Genomic DNA, 21,014 nt, shown 5'->3' with positions numbered 1-21,014 from the left:
GTGCAAACAGGCAAAATGAAGTGCTCAGAAGCGTTCCTAGGAAGCTGTGCCAGTAGCAGCACAGGCGGGAAGTACAGAGTACCCGCGCGTCTTTAATTTGAAGGGGAGAGGCGCATCACTTCTAAGCACTTTAAGGCCCATTTTTTTACGCAAAATCGGCGCAAACTTACAAAATACCATTGTATTTTGTAAGTTTGCGTCGCTTTTGCGTCAAAAAGCGGCGCAAATGCGCCGCTAAAAAAGTATAAATATGGGCCTAAGTTTGCACCAGCAGTTTTCAGCAATTTATGTTTGTACCAGCACTTCTCAACACTTTATGTTTGTATCTTCACTTCTTAGCACTTTATGTTTGTACCAGCACTTCTCAGCACTTTATGTTTGTACCAGTGATTCTCAGCACTTTATATTTATACCAGCATTTCCCAGCACTTTATGTTTGAACCAGCACTTCTCATCACTTTGTTTGTACTAGCACTTCTGAGTACTTTGTTTGTATCACCACTTCTCAGCACTTTATGTTTGTACCAGCACTTCCCACCACTTTATGTTTGTAGCAGCACTTCGTAGCACTTTTTGTTTGTACCAGCACTTCAGAGCGCTTTATAATGATACCAGCACTTTATGTTTGTACCAGCACTTTATGTTTGTACCAGCACTTCCGAACACGTTGTTTGTACCAGCACTTCTCATCACTTTGTTTGTACTGGCACTTCTCAGCACTTTTTGTTTATACCAGCACTTCCCAACACTTTATGTTTGTACCATCACTTCTCAGCACCTTATGTTTGTACCAGTACTTCCCACCACTGTATCTCTGTAATTGCACTTCTCAGCACTTTATTGTTGTGCCATCACTTCTCAGCACTTTATGTTTGTACCAGCACCTACCAGCACTTCTCAGCACTTTATGTTTGTACCAGTGATTCTCAGCACTTTATATTTATACCAGCATTTCCCAGCACTTTATGTTTGAACCAGCACTTCTCATCACTTTGTTTGTACTAGCACTTCTGAGTACTTTGTTTGTATCACCACTTCTCAGCACTTTATGTTTGTACCAGCACTTCCCACCACTTTATGTTTGTAGCAGCACTTCGTAGCACTTTTTGTTTGTACCAGCACTTCAGAGCGCTTTATAATGATACCAGCACTTTATGTTTGTACCAGCACTTTATGTTTGTACCAGCACTTCCGAACACGTTGTTTGTACCAGCACTTCTCATCACTTTGTTTGTACTGGCACTTCTCAGCACTTTTTGTTTATACCAGCACTTCCCAACACTTTAAGTTTGTACCATCACTTCTCAGCACCTTATGTTTGTACCAGTACTTCCCACCACTGTATCTCTGTAATTGCACTTCTCAGCACTTTATTGTTGTGCCATCACTTCTCAGCACTTTATGTTTGTACCAGCACCTGTCAGCGCTTTATGTTTGCACCAGCACTTCTCATCATCTTATGTTTGTAAGAGTACTTCTCATCACTTTATGTTTGTATCAGCACCTCTCATCACTTTGGTTGTACAAGCATACCCCACCACTTTATGCTTGTACCAGCACTTCCCACCACTTTATATTTATATTGGTACCAGCTCTTCTCATCACTTTATGTTTGTACCAGCACTTCCCACCACTTTATGCTTGTACCGTCACTTCTCAGCACTTTATGTTTGAACCAGTACTTCCCACACCTTATGTTTGTACCAGCACTTCTCAGCACTTTGTACCAGCACTTCTCAGCACTTTATGTTTGTACCAACATATCTCAGCACTTTATGTTTGTACCAGCACTTTATGTTTTTACTATCACTTCTCAGCATCTTATGTTTGTACCAGAACTTTCCACCACTTTATATTGGTACCAGCACTTCTCGTCACTTTACATTTGTACCAGCACTTCTCTTCACTTTATGTTTGTACCAGCACTTCCCACCATGTTATGTTTGTACCAACACTTCTGAGCACTTTATGTTTGTACCAACACTTCCCAGTACTTTATATTTGTACCAGCACTTCTCTGCACTCTGCACCAGCACTTCCCACCACTTTACGTATGTACCAGCACGTCTCTGCACTTTATGTTTGTACTATCACTTCTCAGCACTTGATGTTTGCAGTTTTAGAGCGTGAACCCTCACGGCCCAAGGGCATTAGAGCCCTATAAATTAACGAGAAAACAGTAGCACTGGTGGGGTATTTGTAATGCTGTAGGTAGCATCCCACCGCCTCATTTGCAAACAGATACTCTGAGTTGGAATCTGTGCAACTATATATCTATGTAAAGCCCAGCCTACGGTGTGTAGCTTCGGAACAGGTGGTCCTTTTCCGTTTATATGTGTAGGTGTTGCGTGTGGTTTCGTTCGTGTGTGATTGTGTTTGGGAATTCTTTTTCGTTTAGTGCTGCTCGGCAAGCACGTATTTACCTGTGATTTATTTTGTTTGAATTGTTTGAGAAATATAATTTTAATCGTTTGAGGTTTTTGTTGCAATAAATTCAATCCACCTGTATTGACTCCAACCGACCTCTTACAACCACCTGTTTTTCAGATTTCCAGTTGTCCCGCCACTTGACATGTCCTCGCACTTTGGGAGTCGACAGGTGCATATAAACATTCCTTAAGTTGGGCCTGGCCTTTGGTTTTTTCACCTCTTTGCTTTTCCAAAGGGCCCTTGGAGCCCCGCCCCGATGGCACAACAATCAGAGACACCCCAAGACCCGCCGGGGCCCAGGAAGCAGCTCCCTGCTGCGCAATCCTCGAAGCGCTCAAGGCCCGACTTCCTCTCACACACCGAGCAGGAAGTGCTCACCCGGCCTCGCCACATCCCTCCAGCAAGTCCTGGGCGTCGAAGGGGAACCAGCGGCGGAGACTGTAAGGGGCGGTTGCCGGATGAGAGCGAGGGACACGGTCCACGTGAAGGCAGCCGCGTCCTCTCTTGTAGCGCTCTCTCAGGCCCAGGACTGCATCCAGCAAGATGGACCCCAAGACCTCCGGCAGCCAAGAGGACAGCTCTGGCCAGACGCTGACCATCCATGAAGAGACCAGCGCTCCTGCCAGCGAGGGCGGCGACCGGCTGCCTTGTGCCCAGGCGGGGTCTACTCACCGTTCAGCCAATGACACAGGTAAGACGCGGAGCTAGTGGGCTCCAGGGGGCGTCCAACAAACCAAAACCTTGTGAGAATTTGGTAGAGAAGAAAACGGAGCACGTAGTCGATGCCACATGTATTACTCAGGGGCGGCTCGCAGCGTCGCCCCTCTAGCTAAGAGCCAGCAGCAGAAAAATAAAACGAAATTTCATTATGGTTTTATTTTTCTGCTGCTGGCTCAGCCAGCATGTGAAGGGAGGGCCCAGGCAGTGCCATGGGAGGTGGAGGAGGAGTGGAGTGCACTAAGTGCGCATGTGTGTTTGGCCAGCCGTCAAAGGCCGGTCAAACACACGTGCACACTTAGGTTTCTCCAACCCATCTGTGTTGCACAGCCAGGCTGGAGAGACTGCACACACCCCAGTGCACTGTGAGCGGCGACCAAGCCGCTCAGACCAATCCTGGTGCTACTCTCATGCTAGGTATAGCATGAGAGCAGAGCCAGGTTTGTTGGGGAGCCAGTGCTGGTGTAAGTGTTTTAAAAAAAAAAGTGTTTCCCCCAACTCCGCCATCCCCCCGCCATCGACCTTGACATTTGCAGCAGCTGCCGCTGCCATCCAGTGTAGAAAAAAAGCTCTTCTCACCGTCCTCCATCTCTAACAATCACCAGCAATAGGCATTTTACCACAATCACCAACACCAGGCAATCAAGAACAATCACCCGCAATAGGCATTCAGGAACAATCACCAACAGGCATTCTAGAACAACCACCGACAATAGGCATTCACGAACAATCACCAACAATAGGCATTCAAGAACAACCGTCAACAAAAAGCATCTAGAACAACTATAGGCGTTCTAGAAAAATCACCAACAGGCATTCTACAATGTTTTACTTGATAAGGACTGCTTGTTTTTTTAGATGTGTTGTGACATTATTCAAAGAATGCCCTTTAAGCAGGGCCACTGAAATTATGTGATTTTGTGGCAGAGGCGATTTCCGCCTGATTAAGAATTTGCCGCATTTCCCTCATACTCCATTTGCTGTGTGATCTGCAGAATGTAACAAAAAATGTTGTTTCTAGATCAGCAGCAACGAGTCTTGCTATGCATTCAAAGGCCTTTCACAAAGGTTGACTGGCCAACTCATTGTTGCTTATTGCTGTATTTGGGTGTCAAACTGGTACCAATGAGGTGAAACCTTTGCCCAGATAGTGGTGAAGTGTCAAAATAGTAAATAAATAGTAATGTAATACTACCACAAATTGTGCCACGTTATGCCACAGAATTTGCCTTTTCTGGCCAAATAATTTAGCTAACCTGCCGCATAATATGGCCCTCTTGTACCGCATAATTCCAGAGACCCTGCCTTTAAGCTGTGCCATGTCAGGTACTCATGACAGGGATTATTCCCAGGGTTCAGTGAAGTGGCATTCCTCCGCACTAGCCCTAATCCCTTGGGTCACTAGCCCCGCTCTTTTAACAGGGTGAGTTACGGGTAATCAAGTGTCATGGTGAAAGATTAAAAAAGCTAGTACAAGCAGGCAAAGGGAAAAACAGGACAGGAGGAGCTACTCGCCTGACGCTGGGACACTTGAAGTCCATGTGAGTACTGAAAAATAAGGACTTGATTTAGATATTGGCGGACCGGTTACTCCGTCCCAACGGTAATGGATATCCCAAATGCGGAAATCTAAATCCCATAAGAATTAATAGGATTTAGATTTCGGCGGACAGGATATCCGTCACTATTGTGACAGAGTAACCCGTCCGCCAATATCTAAATCAGGCCGTATGACCGCAATCAGTGGACTTCCCTCCGGGGCGCTGTATCAGGGCACCTCGGCCTGCTCTACGGTGCACCTCATTCTGGTATAACGGTGCACCTCCACACTGCTCTACCAATGCACACCTCCACCCGCCACACCAACACTGTACCTTCAGGCTGCTCCACCATGCATCTACCCTGCCTAACCACTGCACCTCTCCCTGCTCCACCAGTGCACCCCACCTCACCCTTCCGGAGCGACTCCACCTTTCTTGACCAATCTTACCGGTGGGGGTCCACTATGCTGTACCAGTGCTACTCCACCCATCTTTACCAGTTTTACTAGGGGTGATCCACCATGCTGTATCAGGGTGGTCCACACGCTGTACCAGTGCACCTCCACCCTACTTTACCAGTCTTACTAGTGGTGACCCACCATGCTATACCAGGGTGGTCCACACACTGTACCAGTGCACCTCCACTCTTCTTTACCAGTCTTAATAGTGGTGACCCACCACGCTGTACCAGCGCACCTCCACCCTTCTTTACCAGTCTTACTAGTGGTGATCTACCGTGCTCTGCCAGTCCATCTCCACTTTGCCCTGATTGTGCGCCTCACCATACATCACCGGTGTACCTCCACTCCGCATTACCAGTGCCCACATCTACCCATCCGCCCCTGCTATATGGTAGACTACCTGCTCTGCCAATCCAACGCCTGCTCCATCACTGCACCTGTGCTCCCCTTGCTGTACAGCTGCACCCCTAGACCTACCAGTTCACTCCATGCACTCTGCCTCTTCCACCAGTGCACCCCCTGCTCCAGCATTGGGCCCCGCTTTAACGTTACACAGCTGCTGTGATATTGTGCCCCCGCTCTGCCGACACCCTCTCATCTTGCGCTTTGGGACCACCTCCACCCACGCTTTGGTCCAACCTGCACTACCGGTGCACCTCCACAATGCACAAGTAATGCACCCCCAACTTCATCCCCTGGCGCAAATCCACCCTACTCTAGGGGCGTACGGCAACCACGCGCAACTACTGTACCAGCACTCGCTTCACCGGTGGAGCTCAGCGTTGCACATTCATGGCAACACCCCCACCCTGCCTGCGTCAAGGTAAATCCACAACCTCTCCTGCCAGCCAGTTTCCACCCTGTAATCGAATAGCGTTGGAATTGTGGTAAATCTGGTTCATAGATTCACCCCACCACAGTTTGGATGTTTGCAGAAACCCCAAGATGTTGGAGAATATTGCATCTGCAGACACGTCGAAGGGGCGGTTTGCAAACTACTTCAATTAAAAACATTGCCCTTCTGGATCTTCTTGCAAAGTTGTCCAACACTGGCCCACAAACGGTATTTCCAGACCAGATCTTCTGTGTAACCACTGGCCATGGAAATGAGTCCCCTTTAGATTCATGGAATCCTGGCTTTTCCCAAGTGGATATCCTGACCTTTGGGCGTGCATCCTTCTGTGGATCAATCTTGGGCAGTCTTGGTCTTTGAAAGCGGGTGGGTCTTTGACATGGTAGTAAGGTGCGCCGCCCTATCTCACGGTGTCTCCGATTGGACCTGGGGTGCACTGTGGTGGAAAGAACTGGTCTGCTGCCCAGTCTTAGACGCGGTGGTAAGGCGACGGGGCCATATCTGAGGGTGTCTCTGATGTACTCTAGTGGAGGTCGGTAGAAAGGACTGATCGAGCACCATATCTCAGTCCTTAAATTTAGATTTATGACATCAGGGCCTTTTTTGGAAAGCCTGATGCTATATTCCAATGGGAAATTTCTAAACCAATTTCTATTTACAAAGCAAGCTTTGCAAAACATAGTGGAACATTCGAATGAAACATTACGATCTGCTGCCCTATGTACAAAGGCATTCTTCATTCGCCCACCCTGCCTTGCGCACATTCGCACCATTCCTGACTCCGAAGCCCCCGTCGCCATGCACTTCCTGATCTCCAAGTTTCAGATGCATTCGTGAATTGCAAAACATTGTGACTCGCAACGAAATGTGCCAATGCTGTGTCCCAGCAGCGGGGCTCACAATGCATGGGATGGCCTCTGAGCGCTAAAGTATGTGGGCACCCGTTGCGGAAGTGAAAGTTACCCGGCGCTTGCTTGAACTGCTGGGGGGGGCACCTCCTGCACTCTAGGATGCGGACGGCGGGTATTGCACGACCCAGAGAAGGCCTCTCCCACAAGCTCTGGCTTTTGTGGGCACAGCAAAAATTGTCCCTTTAAAACAGGGAGGGGTCATAATGCAGACATTGATGCTTTTACAGCCATTCACCAAGCTGCAGATCTCGACCCATCTCATGAATATTAATGAGGTAAGAGTGCTGTGACTCCTTAGGAAACGTCCATAGGTGGCTGAGCCGCATTACTGCTCTCAACACAAAACAAAGCTCTGAGAGTTTCAGAGCTCAAATGGTGTGTAAATACACTTGCACATGCGATACCTCCCAGCCGGTTAGTATATCTGGTTCAAGATTCCCTGAGATGCGTTGGCAATGACAATAGGTCTGGCTCTAATGTGCCTCGCTCACACCCTGCACTCGCACAGACCTCCCTAAAATCACACCATCGCCACTTGCACTCACGCAGAGGTACCCCGGCCTCGCTCTCACACACTGTCACCTACGGTGCTGTCTACAAGCACCGCACGCACGAGCGCCTGCGCCCACATGCACACACTCACGCATGCACAAGACTTAGCAACCACATGCACGCGCGCTGCGCACGCACACACACCACTTCCCCGAAGCTTACCCAGCACACTTCGCATTCACTCCCTGCACACAGGCACTCACTGCACTCCAGTACTACCCTGCACCTGACCCAACACCTGCACTCACCCCTTAGAAGCACCCCTTCAGACAGACGCCACCTGCACTCATCTCCCCACGGGTGGTGCTGCGGGTACGCCCTGCACTCACTCTCACCTCCCTCCCTGCACGCACTCAGAAAGGCACCATACAGCATCCACGCACATATATAGGCACCCCACTCACACATATAGTCCCAACTCCCACTTACACAAAGATACCCCAGCACCCATTCACCCAGAGGCCCACCTGCACGCACCCACTGCACACACACAGGCACTAGACTCAGGATGACCAGATTTTGAAAAGGAAAAACCTGGACAGGTTAGACATAAAAGTAGGACTAAAGCCTTTAGTTCCAATTTTATATCTCGCTTGTCCTGTAAAAGAGAGAGTGTGTGCGTGCATGTATATATATATATACATATATATGTGTATGTATATATATATATATATATATATAGACACATACGCGCGCGGGCAGCAGAAGTATTTAAGTCTCTGGCGGTGCATGTGAAAGGACAGCACACCTTTCACTTCTGATTCGCAGGTTGGCCTGACCTTTGCCCCAAAAACCGGGATATTTATGTAAAATGAACGAAAGCGTCGGGACACCGGGACAGCCCTCTGAAAACCGGGACTGTCCGGGGAAATCCGGGACATCTGGTCACCCTAACGAGACTCACCCCGCACACAAATAGGCACATTGCTTCCCCTGCAGTCAGAAGACTCCTTCACTCACACAGGCATACACACACCACAACACCTTGTTTTCACACAAAGGCACTCACTTCTGATGACAATGATTGCACACACCACCTACAGGCACAGCTACCACTTTTCACACACCCCTGGCAGCCACCTTGTATATGCGCATCCTGCACTCACCTCCGACAAACACCCTTGCACAACCACACACAGACAGACCCCTAGAGGGGCACAATACAATTACAACCCACAGACACCCAATGCATTAATACCAGTACAGGCCCCTCTGAACTCCCCCTTGCAGGCATCCTCTGTGCGCGCACACACACACACACCATCTGTCTGCACACTCTCTCTCACAAACAGACACACACACACACACACATACCATCTGTCTGCACACTCTCTCTCACACACACACACACACACACACACCATCTGTCTGCACACTCTCTCTCACAGACACACACACACAGACAGAACCTGCCAGCGCAAAGGGCCAATATACTCCCTCTCCTAACTCCATACACCCTGAACACTCACACATCCCAACATCCTACACTCACACACATGCAACCCCTTCACTTACTGCACTCACCTCCCAAATGCACCACCAGCAGCTACCTACAGACATATCCTGTACTCAGCCTCACAGGCACAGAGCTGCCTGCACCCACCTGCATGCAGCAACTGTGCTCACCCACAGGAACCCGCTGCACTCACACAGGCACCACCCTGCAAGCACCCCCACAGGTCCTCACACGCACCTACGGGAGCAAAATGTTCTTTATAAACACCACATGCACCCACACATACAGGCATTCCCTGCATGCACAGATATCCCTACACTCAACAGCCACCCACACTTACACAACACACTCCTGCCACACATGAGCACCCTGCACAACACCCTGTACACACTCCCTACACACAGATCCTCTACTCACCCCCTACAGCAAAGCCATAAACACACCCACCCACAGATGCCACCAGGACTCATCTCGCTACAGACCTCCTGCAGGCACCCATCCAAGTATTCTTATAGGGTACCCCCCAAACGTAGCACCTACAGGTACAAAATGCACTCTCCAGGCATCTCTTGCAATCACTTACACAAGCACTCCATGAATACATGAGATTTACCATCCTCTTACATAGGTAGCCTCTGAGCAGCACCATGCACTCACACCCAGCATTAACACACAGGCACACACTACACTCACACACACACACCCCTGCAGCCACCACCTTCAGACACCCCTAGCACGTACCCCCTACAGGCACACCCTACAACCACCACCTAATGACTTCCCCTGCATTCACACTTGCAGAGCCTCCTGCCTGCACACTCTGCACTTAATCCTACTTCATTCACCCCAATGCACTCACCCAGTACAGGCACTGCCTGCACTAACTCCCCTGCGGGTACAGCCTGCACTCACTCACACGTACAGCCTGCACTCACTCACAGGTACACCCTGCACTCACACAGAGGCACACACTGCACCCATCCCACTTCACTCACCCTGATGTAATCTCCCAGTACAGGCACTGCTTACAGGCACCACCTGCATTAACTCCCCTGCGGGTACTCCCTGCACTCACAGAGGCATCTCATACTCACGCTGGCAGTCCTTACCCCTGCACTCACCTCCTCATAAGCACTTCCTGCTCATGTTTACTCACACAGGCACAGCTTTTCCCTCCACACATTCAGGTTCACCAGTTTCCCTGCACTCACTTGCTAAATAAACTCCCTGCACTCATCCCTTATAGTCACCCTCTCACTCACTCCATGCACTATCACTCTCTGCATGTACCCCCAGTAGGCAGCCCCTTAACTACCCTCTTGCAGGCACCTTCTATAGAAACACCTGCACTTACACAGACAACCCCTGCAAGCACTTCTAAAGGCACACATGCAAGATCTCACACAGGCACACCCTGCACTCACTCATGCATGCAGTCCTACTGCAACCCCTGCACACACACCCTGCACTCACAGATAGGTACCCCTGCAATCACCCTCTACGGGCACAACACAGACCACCCTACAGGCCACCAGTGCACTTCACCCACACAACCACCCAACGCATTCGCCCCACTCTCATCCCTAAAAGCACACCCTGTACTCACTAACATACTCACTCACTGGTACTCACCTTCCAGAGACTCCCATGCACACACCCCAACCGCACTTACAGGCACCCCCACCACTCACACCAGCAACCTTTTGCGCACACGTGGACACCTCCCTGCAGAACACATATTTACCGTGCACCAACACAGGTCCACCCTCAGGGACAGCTCCTCCATTAGGGCGGAGGAATGTCACCCCCCCCCCCACCCCCGCCAGCGGCAACAGCTGCAAAACCTTTACAAGAAAACGATAATAAACAGTGTTTATTAACGTTTTCTTGTAAAGAGGCGGGGCCACGGGGTGACGAACAGTGAGGGGGAGTGCACAGCACTCCACAACAGAGCGCATATGTGTTTGGCCGCCAATCTTGGGCCAGTCAAACACACATGCTCAGTGTGCTTTCTGCAGAGCGGCACTGTGTTGCCGCGCTGGAGAGACCAGGCACAGGCCCCCAGTCTGCCTGGGAGCGCCCTGGCTGGGTGCTCCCAGCCAATCCTGACGCTGCTCTGAGCAGCAGACTGGGAGCCTGCAGCCTGCGACGGAGGAGCGGAGCGGCGGCGAGTGAAGGTAAGTGTGTTTTTAATTAAATTAATGTTTATCCCCCCCCCTCCGCTCCGCTCGCCGCTCTGCCCCTTCCACGCCTCACGAGCCGTAACTGCCCACCCTGCATTCACGCACCACACCCGGGACGGTTTTACGGTGGTGCGACCGGTGCAGCCTTATTTGGCGCTGACTTTGGTGGAGGAGGGGCGCTGTGTTTAAAAATAACTTATGGTTTTAAATGCACATGCTTCCTCGTGCGTCCAGCATTTTTCAGACAACAATAAAAATATAAAGATAACTCTGGTAGTTAATGTTCCTGCAGGTGAGATATCAGAATTTTGTCTCATACCAGTTTCGACTCATTATAGTAGCTCAAAAGGTTAATGTGCCTGCTGCAAAGAATGTGTACCATGCAGATTGCAGAAGTGAGTGACAGTCAGCTATGAGTTGCCCTATAAAATAAGCATTGGCAAAGCCAATAGGTTTTGCCTTGTTTTTTTAGTTTTTTGCATTCTATCCTACTAACTGGATTATAAATGTTAGAAAAAGGTTATAATAATGTTTTTTTTTTTTAATTTGATGAACCGTTAATAGTTGTTTATGTTGTGATGTATGTTGAATTATTATTCCAGGGTTCCAAACTTGTAAGTTGTACCTCATTTAATATGGAATTGTATTAGAGTATAGTGGTGTATACTTAGTAAAGTGCCACTGCACCTGCTGCACCACTCAAATCATGCCCCTTTTAACAGCAAAGTAACCACAATTGTGAGTAGTAACATTTAGCAATATTTGGTGCTTAGAGAAGCTATGATAACTTTTGTCTACGGTGCCACTGCACCTGCTGTACCATTCAGATCATGACCTTAATGCCTGCTAGTAACTGCACTTGTGACTGCCTGTTTAGAAGTAAAATTGAGTAATCATTTGTGTTTAGTGTGGTTCCTAAAGCTTTTTGGCATGGTGCCACGGCACCTGCTGCACCATTCAAATAATGACCCTAATGCCTGCAAGGTAACTGCACTTGTGACTGCTTGTTTAGTAGTAACATTTAGCAATAATCTGTGTTTAGAGGGGCTCTGACACCTTGTGCCACTGGTGCCACTGCACCTGCTGCACCATTAAAACCATGATCCTAGTGCCTGAAAGATAACTGCACTTGCTTTGTTGTAAAATATAACAATATTTGTTGTTTAGAGGAGTTCTGACAACTTTTGTGCCTGGTGCCACTGCACCTTTTGCACCATTTAAATCATGACCCTAGTGCCTGCTAGATAAAAGCACTCGTGACTGCCTGTTTAGTGATAAAATATTGCAAAAGTTGGTGCTTACAGGATTCATGACAACGTTTGGTTCTGGTGCCATTGCACCTGCTCCACTACTCAGATCATGACCCTATTGCCTACAAGGTAACTGTTCTTGTGACTGCCTGTTTAATAGTAACATATAGCTATATTTGGTGTTCAGAGGGGTTCCTAGAGCTTGTGGCCCTGGAGTCACTGCATCTAGTGCACCACTAACATCCTGACCCTAGGTAGCTGCACTAGTGACTGCCTGTTTAGTAGTAAAATAAAGAAGTATTTGGTGTTTAGAGGGGTTTCTAGAGCTTTTGGCCCCAGTATCACTGCACCCGCTGCACCACTAAAATCACGACCCTAGTGCCTGCAAGGTAACTCCACTTGTGACTGCCTATTTAATAGTAAAATGTAGCAGTATCTCGTGCTTAGAGGAGTTCTGACAACATTTGTCCCTGGTGCCACTGCACCTGCTGCACCATTCAAATCATGACCCTAGTGCTTTCAAGGCAACAGCACGTGTGACTGCCTGCTAATATGTAATTGAGAGAATAACATTCGAAATAAAATGTCGCCCAATTATATAAATTACTTTTCTTTAAAAATGAGTGAGTGGTAATTTAAGAAACAAACATACATATAATTTTAATGTTTACAACTGTTATTCATCAGATATGTAATTATTAAGAAATGTAAAACACAACATAATGAGCCTACTGGCTGTTTGCTTTACATCTGCACTTAATACTCCATTGCAAGATGGCCGACATGTTTACACCCATTTCAACACAAAATGATTTGTGTTCAGATCATCTTTTCACATACAAACACTAACAAGTAACCTATCACCAAAAACCAGAAGATGTACTCTGGCTACGCTCCATGGGATGGCAAAAGCAGAACAGAAGAGCAGGAAGTGAGCTGCTAGGCAATAAAAAACAAGTACATTCAAGCAGCTTGGGAGCAACGTTTAACCCCTTCGCTGCCAGGCCTTTTCCCCTCCCGTGCCGAGCCTTTTTTGGCTATTTGGGGCAGTTCGCGCTTAGGCCCTCATAACATTTTGTTCACATAAACTACCCATGCCAAATTTGCGTCCTTTTTTTCCAACATCCTAGGGATTCTAGAGGTACCCAGACTTTGTGGGTTCCCGTGAAGGAGACCAAGAAATTAGGCAAAATACAGTGAAAATTTAGTTTTTTTTAAAAAAAATTGGGAAAAACGGCTGCAGAAGGCGGCTCGTGGTTTTTTCCCAGAAAATGGCATCAACAAAGGGTTTATGGTGGCAAGATCACCATCTTCCCAGCTTTCAGGGACAGGCAGACTTGAATTAGAAAACCCAATTTTTCAATACAAGTTTGACATTTTACTGCGACATACCCCATTTTTACTATTTTTTGTGCTTTCAGCCTCCTTCCAGTTAGTGACCAAAATGGGTGAGAAACCATTGCTGGATCCCAGAAAGCTAGACATTCCTGAAAAGTAGACAAAATTCAGAATTCAGCAAGGGGTCATTTGTGTAGATCCTACAAGTGTTTCCTACAGAAAATAACAGCTGAAAAAAACCAGCCCTTTTACTCTGTAACTTTTTCCTGCGATGTCAGATCTTTGAAAGCAATATACCGTTACGTCAGCTGGACTCTTCTGGTTGCGGGGATATATAGGGCTTGTAGGTTTATCAAGAACTCTAGGTACCCAGAGCCAATAAATGAGCTGCACTTTGCAATGGGTTTTTATTCTATACCGGGTATACAGCAATTCATTTGCTGAAATATAAAAAGTGAAAAATAGGTATCAAGAAAACCTTTGTATTTCCAAAATGGCCTCAAGATAAGGTGTTGAGAAGCAGTGGTTATTTGCACATCTCTGAATTCCGGGGTGCCCATACTAGCATGTGAATTACAGGGCATTTCTCAAATAGACATTTTTTTTTACACACTGTCTTACATTTGGAAGGAAAAAATGTAGAGAAAGACAAGAGGCAATAATACTTTTTTTGCTATTCTGTGTTCCCCCACGTCTCCCGATAAAAATGGTACCTCACTTGTGGGGATAGGCCTAGCACCCGCGACAGGAAATGCCCCAAAACACAACGTGGACACATCACATTTTCACAAAGAAAACAGAGCTGTTTTTTGCAAAGTGCCTAGCTGTGGATTTTGGGCATTAGCTAAGCCGGCATCTGGGGAAACCTAGCAAACCAGTGCATATTTGAAAACTAGACACCTAGGGGAATCCAAGATGGTGTGACTTGTGGGGCTCTGACCAGGTTCTGTTACCCAGAATCCTTTGCAAACCTCAAAATTTGGCCAAAAAAACACTTTTTCCTCTCATTTCGGTGACAGAAAGTTCTGGAATCTAAGAGGAGCCACAAATTTCCTTCCACCCAGCGTTCACCCAAGTCTCCCGATAAAAATGGTACCTCACTTGTGGGGGTAGGCCTAGCTCCCACGACAGGAAAAGCCCCAAAACACAACGTGGACACATCACATTTTCACAAAGAAAACAGACCTGTTTTTTGCAAAGTGCCTAGCTGTGGATTTTGGCCTCTAGCTCAGCCGGCACCTAGGGAAACCTAGCAAACCAGTGCATATTTGAAAGCTAGACACCTAGGGGAATCCAAGATGGTGTGACTTGTGGGGCTCTGACCAGGTTCTGTTACCCAGAATCCTTTGCAAACCTCAAAATCTGGCCAAAAAAACACTTTTTCCTCTCATTTCGGTGACAGAAAGTTCTGGAATCTAAGAGGAGCCACAAATTTCCTTCCATCCAGGGTTCCCCCAAGTCTCCCGATACAAATGGTACCTCACTTGTGGGGGTAGGCCTAGCGCCCGCAAAAGCAAATGCCCCAAAACACAACATGGACACATCACATTTTCACAAAGAAAACAGACCTGTTTTTTGCAAAGTGCCTAGCTGTGGATTTTGGCCTCTAGCTCACCTCTAAAGGCCAAAAACTTGTAGAGATTGAGGGGATAGCACAGCGAGTTGATAAGCACATGTTGTTCTTTTATACATCTTTTAGGCTGACTCTGCTTTGGGGCCCAATCAAGTGAGGTATCATTTTACTTGGGGGACTGAGGGGAACGCTGGGTGGTAGGAAATTTGTGCCGCAGCGGTGATCCTACAAAGAAAAGTGAGGAAAATCGGATTTTGTATGCAAATTTTGAGGTTTGCCGAGGAGTCTGGGTAAGAAAATGTTGGGGGATCCAGGCAAACCACATCTCCTTGGACTCCTTGGGGTGTCTATTTTTAAAACATGTCTGGGTTTGGTAGGTTTCCCTAGATGAAGGCCGCACCGGGACCAAAACCATAGGTGCCCCGCCACCCAAACACAGGTAGTTTTGCAATAGTTCATTTTGGTGTGTCCACATACTTATGAGATGTTCTAAACACTAAAATTGTGAAAAGAAATGCACTTAGGTTATGTTAAAAAGACCCCTCACCCACCAACTAAGTTGGTGGCATGGTTCATCATCGGGGTCCCACCCGAGGCACCTAGCGTGTCACATGTGTGCTGCGACACCTGATTACAGCGGAGCAGGTTTTGTCATTTTTACCACACATACTGGTTGGATTTAGCACAAGGGTGAGTGATGGTTCAGTGGATCAAATTTTATTAACAAGAGATTTCACAAAAATGAAATGCATTGTTAATAACTGACAGGCCAAAAAACTGAACCAATGACTCACAGCTCGTGAGCTGTAAAGCCACGGCAAGGCACCAACCGCTTTACAGCCCATTCACACACCTTTCATACATGACATGCACAAGACCATTCACGCCGCCAACCATGGGCCCAGCACATTACAACACTTGCATCGACAGACAGCGCCAGTCAAGGGCCCATCACTTACATACGCCCACATGCCTGATACAACAATCACACCAGCTGATGGGAGTGTGTGGACTGGTGTTTGGCTGGCAGTGTGTTGCAGTAGCCAACAGCAAGTCAATATGTACACTATGTACACCCTCAGCCAAGCGCCACTCCACACACAATGGCATCACTTTTCTTTTTTTTTAAACAAAGAAACCACTAACTAATTAGAAATAATGAAACTGAACACATGAAAATACAAAACAGGCAGTTTACACTCATGGTTGTTCCCAGTAATTCTTCTGGGTGTGGTAATTCTTAAAACAACCACCCACACACAGCCCAGGCTTTGAAGGACAATCTGGGCAGTACATTCGAGTCTCCCTCTGGATACCTCTTCGAAAACACACTCTACATTTCTTAGCTGGAAAGTCTTTTTTGGGTGTGGGAGGAATGTGCTCAGCAAAGTGGCGATCTTTCAATCTAGCCACATCCTCCACCACTGCTTCTCCAGGAACTCTGGCCTGTTCCACCACTATAAGGCTCTCTATCACTGACTCCTGAAATTTCACTAATGTCATCTTTGACTCTGGAGACCTATCCTTAAACACAATAAAAGCATTAAAAGTTGCTAAGTGATAGAGGTGAATTGCTAACTTCTTATACCAAATGTAAGACTTACGAATAGCAGTATAAGGTTCCAACCTTTGATCAACAATATCTACACCTCCCATGTGCTTATTATAATCTAAAATACACACAGGTTTGCGCACTTCAGCAACCTAGCCCCAAACAGTCACGGGGAAAGTACTCTCATCATGGATGGTACTTAGCATGTACACATCCCTCCTGTCTGAAAATTTCAAAGCTAGCGGCTCATCATTCCGCAAGGCACTGCACTGTCCCCTCTCAAGTTGTTTACAGACAAGCTCCCTTGGATAGGCTTTCAGGTTACAACGAATTGTCTCACAAGCAACAGTGTCCACTCTAAACAATTCCTTGAACAACTGCACACCAGTGTAAATGTTATCTACATACAAATGGTGACCTTTGTTGAACAGTCGTCTACCAAGTTCCCACACAATTTTCTCAGCAACTCCAAAATGGGAGGACAACCAGGGGGGTCAATACTGGAATCCCTACCAGTGTAGACACGGAAATTATACACATATCCTGTACTACTTTTAGACAGCATATACAATTTAATTCCATATTGTGCCCTCTTGCTAGGAATGTACTGCCTAAAAACCAAACGACCCTTGAGGAGGACCAAAGACTCGTCCACAGCTATTTCTTTGCCTGGAACATAGATCTCTGAAAACCGATCTACAAAATGATCAAGGACAGGCCTAATCTTAAAAAGACGGTCAGAATCAGGGTGATCTCGTGGCAAGGCTAATGCATTGTCAATAAAATGCAGCATCCTAAGAGAAGCAAATACCGATTACGACTCATTTTTGCAGGAAATATAGCTGTTGCCGTCAAGGGACTAGTAGACCAATAAGAAGCCAGTGACGGCTTCCTTATCAACCCCATCAAAACAGTCAAACCCAAAAACCTTTTCATCCCCTCCAAATTTGTGGGAATCCACTGGGTAGCTCTGTAGTGTGGCCTAAGTCTAGCAGCGTTGTCCCTCAAATACTGCTCTGCATACAAATTAGTCTGCTCAACAATCTCTTCCAAAAACACATCATCCACAAATAACTCAAAGAAATTGACAGGCAAAAAGTTCTCTGTATTGGCGCTACACCCCGGGAGACCAGTAAAGGCAGGCAACTCTGGCTGCTCCATGTTTGGGGCAACCCAGAGTTCAGGTCTTCTAACGGGAAACTTTTCAGCCCCAGGTTGCTGCACTAATGGCACATCAGTGTCCTCCTCTAAAACAGGCCCTTCATCTGCTCTGATTGTGGCTTCCTCATCAGAAGATTCCTCTCCGACAGAAACTTCACTGCCAGAATCTCTCACCTCCTCCTCTGCCTCAGATGCAGAGTCTGTCTCATAATCATGATCAGACAATGACTCAAAAAGCATACCAACCACCTGCTGAGCGGTCATCCTGCGGCTAGCCATGATCTTTCCTATGAAAATTAACTGGACAAATGCACCACCATCAACCAGCACTGTGTAAGATAAGTAATAAAGTGTAGCTTTATTAGTAAGAGTTATAAACTCAAAAACTATACTGCTCACTGGCCTGAAAAAGCTTGAATCACCAGCAACTACTCTGCACAGACAGAGCAATCACCAATGATATCCCACTAAAAAGAAAGAAAGAAAAGCAAATTAGAAATAAGAAAACACAAATATTATTGTGCACAAATCTAAGGACAATTTCACACAAACCTGCTTTTAGTACACCACCTATAAACATGTCATTCATGCATGGCAACAATACTCCTTTAGAGTAAATTGTTTTTACTTACCTAAAACATGCAACTATGCAAACTGCAGGTCAACCACTGCCAAAACCGCAAGGAGCCACAGCAAAGAAAGCAAAAGCTTTGAACTAGAACAAAAAGGAGGGAAAAAATGTATCACAAATGCAAATACTTCGTCAGTTGACAAACATCCCACCATCAAGCATTTAGAAATTGGTGCCTAAGTGGATTCTGCCATAGGGGCAGATGGGCGTACTACAAAATAGGCCTATCTGCCCCAAGGAGGGCAGAAAATACCTTTAATAGTGTGTCCCCACGGCGAGCGACCCTTGCCCCAGGGGCCAACCCCCCCCCCAAAAAAAAAAAACACACACACACTATCCCTGGTGCCTAAGTGGCTTCTGCCCCCTTGGGGGTAGATCGGCCTAAAATAAATAGGCCCATCTGCCCCTCTTGGGGGCAGAAATGGCCAACAGTTCAGTGCCACCCTTGGGGGGGCGCCCCTTACCCAAGGGGATGCCCCCCCACATAAACATATAAAAAAATCCCTGGCGTTCTAGTGGTTTCTGCCCCCCTTGGGGGCAGATGGGCCTAAAGAAAATAGGCTGATCTGCCCCCAAGGGGGGCAGAAAAGGCCACAAAAAACATGCCCCCCAAATTGGAGCGACCCCTGCCCAAGGGGCCGCTCCCCAACACAAAACACAGCATAAATAAAGAAATAAAGAAAATCCCTGTCATCTAGGGGTTTCTGCCCCCTTGGGGGCAGATCAGCCTAAAAATATTAGGGGGGAGAAATGGCCACACAAACATGCCCCCCAAATGGGAGCGACCCTTGCTCAAGGGGCCGCTCCCCAACACAAAACATTGCCACCATAAATAAAATAAAAAAATCCCTGGCTTCTAGTGGGCATTCCTGCTGCCCGATCGCATTGCTCAAAGAGACACCGGGAGAAAGGAAAACACTAAAGCACTAAAGCCGCCCCTGACCACACCCAGCAGTACACAGCTAACTTTCACACAGAGGCTCACTCACGTTAAGACTCCGTTCTCTTGGTACACAGGCATGGCCCGGCAACTGGCTGCATGTGTGCCAGAGCCCAAGGTAGAGAGAGATGGACAAAAATGGTGAGGTTAGGTACAGAGATGAGGTTGAGAGAGGGGTGAAGCAGCTGAAAGAGGGAGACAGAGATGTGAGATGGAAACAGAGCAGTGACGTGCAGAGATGAGGGTGCGATGGAGAGTGGTCAGTGTCGTGCAGAGACAGAAGCAGTGTAGAAAGGGAGGGCAGAGATGTGAAGATGTTGCAGTAGTGCAGCTAAGTGGTATGAGAGCAGTAGAGAATGGAGGGTTAAAGATATGGATTTCAGAGAGATATGAGGTAGACAGAGGTGAGGTAAAGAGAGTTAAGAGAGAGAAGGAGAGACGGGCATAGGTACATGAAGGTTTTGATATAAGTAATAATAAACAAGAATCTAGGATTTGTAGAGCGCTCGAAGCATCCGTGAGGATCTCAAGGTGCTGAATTGTAGACGGGGAAGATTAAGGGCCTGACTTAGAGTTTGGCAGGTGGGGTTACCTCATCACAGACATGACGGATATCCCCTCCGCTGTATTGCGACTCCATTTTAGCCTATGGGCATCGTAATACGGCGGATGGGATATCTGTCACGTTTGTGATGGAGTAACCTGTTCGCCAAACTCTAAATCAGGACCTAAGTGATTTGCCCAGTATCAAGGATATTGAGCTGATGCCAAGACTCGATCCTGGTTACCCCCACTCTGAAGTCAGCAGCTCAGGCCGTTACACCACAACCTCTCCCTTAAAGCAGAGGGATGCAAAGAGAGAGGGGTGCAATAAAGTAAAGAAAGATACTGGAGATAGAAAGATAAGTGAAGCAGAGAAACAGAAGTTAAGGATGATAGTGAAAGGTAACTGTGGTAGTCTGGGAAAGCAGAAGGAAAGGAAGTGAGGTAGAGGGAGTGCTTGGCAAGTGATGTAGAGAGAGGCATGAGATGCAACGAGATAGATTGGTGAACCATAGAGGCGAGAAGTGAAATATGAAGTAGAAAGAGATGGAAGAAGTAGAAAGGGGGCAAAGGAAGTGATGTAAAGAGTAAGCAAGCGGGAGGTAGACATAGAAGCAGGAAGAGTAGCAGAGAGGTAGGGAACAAGACATTGTTTTAACCATTTTTTTATTTTCGACATAGTATAGCGTATATCGTAGGATACGTCACATCAATACGTCTCATTACCTTCAGGAGACACCTCAAGACTTGGTCTTTCGAGCAGTAGCAGCCCCCCCCAGCGCCTGCCTTGAGACAGATGCTTTGATTGATTGATTGATCAGTTAACATCAATGACTTATACACTCTGATACAAGGAGGCTAAGCCTTACGGCTGGAGCCAATGACTCAGTAAAAAAGTATGGTAACTAATTACAAACTGTAG

General features: G+C 47.1%; 1 protein-coding gene across 1 annotated transcript in view; it reads left to right on the top strand.

The window, feature by feature from the left end:
• Positions 1 to 2,701: 2,701 nt before the first annotated feature.
• Positions 2,702 to 21,014, top strand: part of PEAK3 (PEAK family member 3) — a 36,974-nt gene continuing 18,661 nt past the window's right edge. The window contains exon 1 of the mRNA XM_069217209.1: positions 2,702 to 3,121. Within this exon, the coding sequence (XP_069073310.1) occupies positions 2,974 to 3,121 (148 nt within the window). The 5' untranslated portion in view covers positions 2,702 to 2,973. The remainder of the gene's footprint in view (positions 3,122 to 21,014) is intronic.

This window comes from Pleurodeles waltl, chromosome 12 (assembly GCF_031143425.1).
Source record: "Pleurodeles waltl isolate 20211129_DDA chromosome 12, aPleWal1.hap1.20221129, whole genome shotgun sequence".
NCBI classification, from domain to species: domain Eukaryota; kingdom Metazoa; phylum Chordata; class Amphibia; order Caudata; family Salamandridae; genus Pleurodeles; species Pleurodeles waltl.
This window is presented reverse-complemented; position numbering and strand designations above follow the sequence as displayed.